This window comes from Leuresthes tenuis, unplaced genomic scaffold, assembly GCF_036924035.1.
Source record: "Leuresthes tenuis unplaced genomic scaffold, fLeuTen1.0.hap1 SCAF_17, whole genome shotgun sequence".
Classification (NCBI taxonomy): domain Eukaryota; kingdom Metazoa; phylum Chordata; class Actinopteri; order Atheriniformes; family Atherinopsidae; genus Leuresthes; species Leuresthes tenuis.
In genome coordinates, this window is record NW_027325371.1 from 7,392,479 (window position 1) to 7,400,106 (window position 7,628).

A 7,628-nucleotide genomic window follows, 5' to 3' on the forward strand; every position below is an offset into this window, starting at 1 on the left:
GTCTGAACAGGAGAGACAGAGCAGGAGGTTCTTCAGTTAGACTCCTGAAATTTGTATTCTGCATCTGAAAAAAAAAAAAGATTTTCATCAGCATTTCAACCAGAGAGGCAGCAGTAGGTGAGGCATCCACGCATTTCCCTGCAAAAGCTACAGAGTCATTATCTCAGTAAAGTACTTTTGATGACTGATGGTTGATTATTGTGGGGTTAACATGGGGCACCACTTTGCTGTGGTGCTGTCATAATTTGCACTGGTATGTAATTAATGACTATATTTAGATCTAGGTCATTACGAGTCCCACACATGGCAAAACCCTCAAGATCAAAACATGGCCTTTGACATTCTCTCTATATGTAATATCTAAAACAATTTTTCAAAATGCCAAATTTGTTACTCCTCATTCTTTCTGGTATTTAATTGGTCAGACACACGTCTTTTCGAGCAGACAAAGGGGCACAGAGGCTTCCTCTCCATCGAGTTTGCTTTGAACAGCTAATTTCGTGGCACTTTGGGAGGTACAGTTCATAAGGAAGGGTAACATTTCAAGGAATGTCAGCTCAAAACAGTCTGTCTGTTTTGAGTCATTAGTTGTCTCGTGCCCTGTGTCAGCACCACTATTAGAAAGAAGCAATGAAGAGGGTGGGGTTAATCACCAACTCTGTTGCTAAGGATGTCTTCACTTAGTTTGTGTTGCTAGGCTGCCAGCTTCCTCATGTTTAGTTGAAACTTTTATCTTATCCCTAGCTCTGATTTAAATGGAAAGACTGTGGTATTGTGGCCGTGACCAGCCTTGAACTCTTACTGACAACCCCTGTGTCTGCCCCAGATCTGACAGGAAGAACTTTTTCAAGCATCTGACAGGAGTCTGGCTGTACTGTGGACACCTGCAGAGAGGACATCTGAGAGGAAGGTTGACTCATTTCTCAAAATATGCATCCTCAGTTGCTCCTTCACTGCGACTCCAAAGAGAATTAAGACACAGATCAATAAAATAGATTCAAGAATTCAAGAATCAACAGATGAAAAACACAGATCATTTTCTGTAGAATACATCTTGAGTGATAAATTAAATCCTGAACATACTCATTGTTATAATTATCTAAGTCCTCGCTGTCTGACAGTAAACCCATCAACACATGAAATCTACAATATACAGAAGTTATATCGATATAATCTAAATATCAGAGGATTCAAAATGCTATCAGCTTATGGTAATGTCTTAAAAGAAGTTTTGTTCATAACACAAACATAAACTTCTGCACAACCCTAATGAGGGTGACAAGCATATATCTTTTGAAGGAAAATATCCACCCTAAACCTTTACACCATAACTGAAGCATAAGAGCTAATGAAGAATACAAGTTCTAAACCACAAAAACACAACTTTACTTTAAGACTGATCTGTAGTTTTTCACATTGGAGGGACTAATTAATGTGTTTTTTAAGACCTTTGTTATGGATTTCTCCACAGAATTGAACAGACTGAGCAGTCAGGGTCTCCTCAGCATTGTAGCTGAAATAGCAAAGTCATCCATCCATTAAGGGGGGCTGGAGCCTATTCCAGATGCCATCAGGCGAGAGACGGAGTACGCGCTGGACAGGTCGACAGTTCATCACTATACAGCAAAGTCAGTTGATGTGGATAAGTTTATCAAACGTTCTGCCACCATAAAAAAGGGGAAATAATCTGATTTAAGACTGATACAGCAGGACTTTTTAACGGGAGAATACCATGTACAGTTTAAGACTAAAGCAAAAGTTTGCAGCCCCTCCTGTGGTCCATGACATTATTGCAATTCCATATTTTTCCAGAGAATTTAAATGTTAAGATTGTTCTGGTTTATATTACGCTAGTTTCTTTACCTTCTTCATAATCTTCCTCATAAAATGAAGAAGTATCTCGATATTCAGTGTATGTTAAAACAGCACAACAATTAGCTTGAATCATAAAAGTTTCCTTTTTTTCCTTTTCAAACAGGATCATGCTGAATCACACACACCTTCATCAGTGGCCAAACAGGAATACTAAATTGAAAAATTCTTAACCATTCTTCAGGCATTACAAGGGATCCTACTTAACAAAGACATAATTCTTAAGGCTGTCATCTTTCCATACAGTTTGTTCGCTGTGTTCACATTACGCGTTATGGCACCATCCTCTGGTCAAATTAAAACAAAGCAATCCAGCCAAGAGAACAAATATCAACACAAAAGAATTCAGTACATTTTAAGGAAAAAAATTCAACAAACAATAAACAAAAAAAAAAGGTGCACACACAATTTGTTCTTGCCCCCCCCCCCTCAGTTTATCTTTTCTCATAGATAAATGTCCTAATGAAGAAAATAAGTTACCCCTTAACTTATTTTTTGGGAATTCGGACTGCATGGAGTTTTGTTCATTGTTACTCGGGCTGCTTTGACTTGTACTTGTTTCAGTTGAAGATGACATCACAATGTGTGAAGGTGCATGAAACTACAGGTAACACTTCAAATGACACAAATGACAGCCTGCTGACTGAATCATGTAGTAATTGAACAGATTTTTTAAATTTTCACATCCCCACCCCATCAGTATAAATTCAACCAAAGACATGAGCAGAGCCGGTGCAGAATGATGGGCGGGGCCTGCTCAGGCCTTATGAAGGTGACCAATCAGGGCAGACTGCACTTTTTTCGGTGGGCCCTATTGCTTCTGTCTTGACAGGAAACGTGCAAAAATGCAAAAGCAGAAAGCACTCCACCAGCTGTTTCATTAGGACTTGGATGCTCACTATACCATGGCCACCCCACACTGTCACTGTGTCTCACCCCAATGAACGCGTCCTGGATACACTGCTGCCACTCCTCAGTGAAGGCATCTCATCACTCCCTCCCTCTCTTTTTCCTCTAAACCAAAATAACTTCACCAACCATCTGTCACTGGGCTCACAGGTCTTCTGTTGCTTAGGAACAAGTCAGACACTCACATTCATGTATGCAGCCACATATGAATATACAGTAGCGACACATACAGTTACATTAATAGAAACCACTACATAAAATCACAATTGCTTCTGTGATTCATCAGTGAAATGTGCAGGATTCCCCAAAAATCCTTAGCCAGATGCTCCACAGAGTCTGCTCTTACAAATCAGCAACAGGTTTTTCAGTTCAAGAAGCTTTAAAAAGGTAAAACATCTTAAGAATTTCACATCAGTTCAAAAGAATGACATGTTCATTGAAGTCTCTTTCAACTTGACTTTGCCACCACTTATGCTTTTTCTTTAGAACGTTCTTTGAAGTTTCACAGACTAAAGCCTGAAAGCTGCATTGTTAAATTCCAACCATAGTACAGGATTTACATATTGACAGAGAGATTAGATGCAAGTAAAAACAACTTTCCATAATCACCCTACAATGAATAATGCAACAAAATTGTGCAGTTTATTTACATGTTGCCAATTAATTTGCTGCAAATGAATGAAACTCTAATAGGGTAATTTGATCTTATTGAGCACAAAAACAATGCATTGTTCTTTTGTTAGCAGCCATTAATAAATTATCCAAAAGAAATCCACCTCCAGGCTCATGAAAGGTGTTTGTGGATGGAACTAATCATTGTTTGTACACACGCTTGTCAGTTACTGGCTAAACACTGCTTACGCAGACATCGGTAGCATCCCAAATTTCATGCTCTTTGTTTTCAAGCAAACAGCAGATTAATCAGACAGACACTGACATTGCTTCAAAATGTCTGAAGCAGCTTATTTTTTCTTTTTAAGATATATCAATCATCAATCACTCAATTCATCACTTCAATTGTTCAGCCTCACGTACAAGTAAGTTAAAAGAAAGAAATTGATGGGAAAACTGTCTCTATGCTCTTGAAACGATCTGTCATGAAATTAGATTGTATTAGCAGTTTACAGGGAGTGGAACAGCTGTAATACAGCTGATACAACTACGAAATACTTTGTACAGCCATCATAATCTTACTGAATTGTGTGTTTTTTGTGAAAAACATAGTTGTTGTCTGGCAATAAAAGAGTTGTTTAAAATGACAAAGATCTATTTAGTATCAAGCACCTGCTAATGTATAAGAGCAAAACTTTTAGCATTTTAGCAAATCACTCACCCATTGCTGTTTGTTTGAAGTCAATGTGTCTTCTGTAGGTATTCTAAGGCTATACTGATTCATATACAGTATAAAACCAAATATATTCAGGAAATATAGGATAAAAATCAATCTAATTTAAATAGAATTACCACATAAAGACACACTATGAATTTCTTTCTCGGATGCAACTTTCAAATAAAGTGTTAACTTTAGAAAATTAAAACCTTATTTCATGTATGAATCAGTATGCCTGAGTGATTGAGAATAACATGAATATAACTATTATAGAAGCCCACTTTTATACAGTTATAAATGTGTGCATATTTGCACATAAGCTTTCCAGGGGTTTGTCCTTCTGTACAGATGGGGTTGCAGGGCTGTCACATCCATCTTCATAAGCTGCCGCCTGCAATACTTGATAGGCAAAGTTTGCTTTGAATGATACCATCCAATTCAATAAATATCTGCTGCTCAGGAGTTTAATTTAAGCTGCAGCCAGGAAAATGAAAACCGTCTTCATCACTAAGTTACAGCTTGCTGTGCCTGTATTAGTCTCTCTCAATGTTCCTAAGCCACAGTAAAAACTTTTTTAGCAATGACATTAAACTCTATAAATGCCTTTCCTGTTAAGTTTCTCTGAGTCTGCTGCTCGTACTGATAAACTGAACTAAATATTTCCATCTGTAAGGTGATTCTGATGACTTTCATGATAAGTCTTTTGTGTTAATGAATGTTTAAATGATGGCTGGTATGTATTATTGATGCATATACATGAGTGCAATGCTTGTTTCAAGTTGTTTATACATGGTCATGCTAATGAGCCATTTATCTTCATGCATGGCCGAAACCCAGATTTAAGACACTTATTTGCTAAAGTCTATACTACTTAAACAATTTTCAGAAAACCTTTTGCTTTGAAAAAAAAGATTGCAGAGTGAAAACAGAATATAAAACGTGAATGTGTTTGTTTCGTTTTCTTTTTTGTTCACATACACTTTATATCCTAGGCTGCCTACCTCCTCCTGTGAGGGGTGGTGGTGGTGTGGTGTGCTCCGAGGGGAACTCATCATCATTTTAAAACGCATCAGAGAGGGAGCGCTCGCAGGCGAACACAGGCATACAGGGAGTGTCTCTTATTAGATCGGGGGGGGACACCGTGTTGCACTTTGCGCGCTGTCTCGAAGACCCACTTTAAGATAAAAAAACGGACTTTGAGTTGAAGAAACTTACTTTTTTTGCACTTGATGCGACGCGCTTTTACTGCAGCCGTCTGGCGATGTGAATGCGGTCATTACGCACTGAAGTAGTAGCAAAACTCAATGTCTGGCAGTAGAGCTGGACCTCGAAAGCGTTTTGTTTTCTCTGCCTCTTACTTTTTGTCTGAACAGTCACATGAAGCAACGTCTTGCTTGGAGTTCAGGTTTTGTGGTGAGACTGTGTGCCCGTCAACTGGAGTCGTGTGTCTTGTTGCAGATAATCCACAAGGAAATATGAATGTTTCTCTCTTCAACGTGACCCAGGGCGCGCTTTTTAACGGGAGCCAGACCCTCGCTGGTGCACTGGATACATTCTCAAGTAACAGCACAGACAACATGGTGACCGGCGACGGCGGAGGATCCCTTGTGCTGCTGCAAGATGAGCGCAAACTCTTCGTCATGCGAGTAGTGCAGATCGCGGTGCTGTGCGTCTTGTCACTTACTGTCATGTTCGGTATATTTTTTCTTGGGTGCAACCTCATGATTAAATCAGAAAGCATGATTAACTTCTTGGTGAGAGAACGGAGACCTTCCAAAGACGTGGAAACGGTCATGATTGGGCTAAGCTAGAACACAGAGATCAGATACTGTGGAAAACTGGACGGAGATGCAGCACGAGGACCTGGTGCGTTTTTCAAACTGCAGGTCAAGATCTGCATCTGCATCTAAGGCAGTCTCTGTGTGGCCTGTAGAGAGGAAAGATATGCAAAACTTCACATTTCCTTCCGATAAATGACAACAGAAAAGTAGTCAAACGACCAATGTTTGTGCGTAAAGTTTGTGCGTAAAATGTAGGCAGTTGTTTGCACGTGGGCCGATTTGTTAAATATTTTCTGAGTGAATTGAATATTGCCAACTTGAAGAGAGCAATGCCACTGTTTACAAGCTGTTACCTCATGTTTTGGTTGGTTATTATTTTCCTTATCTTTTTTTTTTTTGTAAATTTGAAATGACTGCTTTAAGATCTGTCCACAAGCATGATTGTAAATTCTTAAAGTTCCACGCCTGCCAGTGTACTCCGTGGACGTGGTGAATGTGTGGGTATTCTCTTCAGACAAAGTATTTTTCTTCGTCTCGTTTCGTAATTACACTCTAGATACTTATATTTTGTCAGTTATATGAAGAAACTCCGTAACAGCTTTATGGAGTGATCGTGATCCCCTTGGCATGCTCGCTGATCTGTAAAAGTGATTTTTGACTCGTTTTGCACTTTTGAAATGACTGATGCTGCATGAATTATTTTGTACCAAGTCATTGACATTGCAGCATGCAATTAAAATATCAAAATAAACATGTTTAACTTTATCATCGATTAATCAGCTGAATAATATGCCAGCATTGCTGGTATTTAAATGTTTTCAAACAGAAAGCATTTCTGAAGAATCATTCTTGGAGCTGAATTTAATTGTTTTTCGGGCATTTTGCCTATAATTATTTCATTATGAATTTAGAAGTACACCAAACTCAGAAGAAACTTTTTGATTTTCAACTCTCATCAGACTACTGAAGTGACCCCTCTTTTCCTTCACACCTCATCAGATTTGGTCATTATTTATTCACTAGATGAACGCATTAAATGAATACATTAATGTGCTATAGTGGGTGCACTTTAATGGCTGGCAGGATCATTCTCATAAATTTGAAAGTTATACACGAAGATGTTACTTTGCATTGCTTAAAATGAAGATGAAAATATCTAAAAAAGTGAATCAGTCCAAATAAAACAACTAGTAAAATTATTCATTCTTAAGATGAGCTTACTTTTCTTGAGGACATTTGAGCTCATTAATGGTTTCAAAGTATTTAATCTGATCTGTTGGAAGGATGACCTGCAGCAAACAACAACACGTATAGGCTCATATCCTTCCCTTCCACTTAAACTAATCGAAAAGTGCAAGTATGAAACTGTGAGGTTTCTGTTTCCCCTGTTGGATCACCAGGCGTTTATTATGAGTACAAATGTGAAAAAGCAAGAAGTGACCGCAACGGACTCCAGTGCTGCTGTAAAAGGATTTCACATGGTAAGGATTGCTTTAAGATATAATTACTGTTTCCCTCTTTAGATTGCACACAACTCGAATTTTTCAAGAAAAAAGAAAAGCTTTCCCAATTACTGATACTCACTGAATGTTTTGATGCATCAAATATTTAATGACAACTTTATTCATTTCTCAATTTTTGGTTATATTTCTCTCCTGTCTTTCCTCGCTGTCTTCCTCCTCCTTCTCTCTCATACACACCACTCAGACGCAACCAATGTTCTCATTATTATTTCA

General features: G+C 38.4%; 1 protein-coding gene across 1 annotated transcript; it reads left to right on the plus strand.

The window, feature by feature from the left end:
- The first annotated feature begins 5,187 nt into the window (after positions 1–5,187).
- rprml (reprimo-like) lies at positions 5,188–6,656 on the plus strand. Its single transcript, XM_072368719.1, has one exon. The coding sequence runs from the start codon at positions 5,416–5,418 to the stop codon at positions 5,920–5,922; it is 507 nt and encodes a 168-aa protein (XP_072224820.1). The 5' UTR covers positions 5,188–5,415; the 3' UTR covers positions 5,923–6,656.
- The last annotated feature ends 972 nt before the right edge of the window (positions 6,657–7,628 follow it).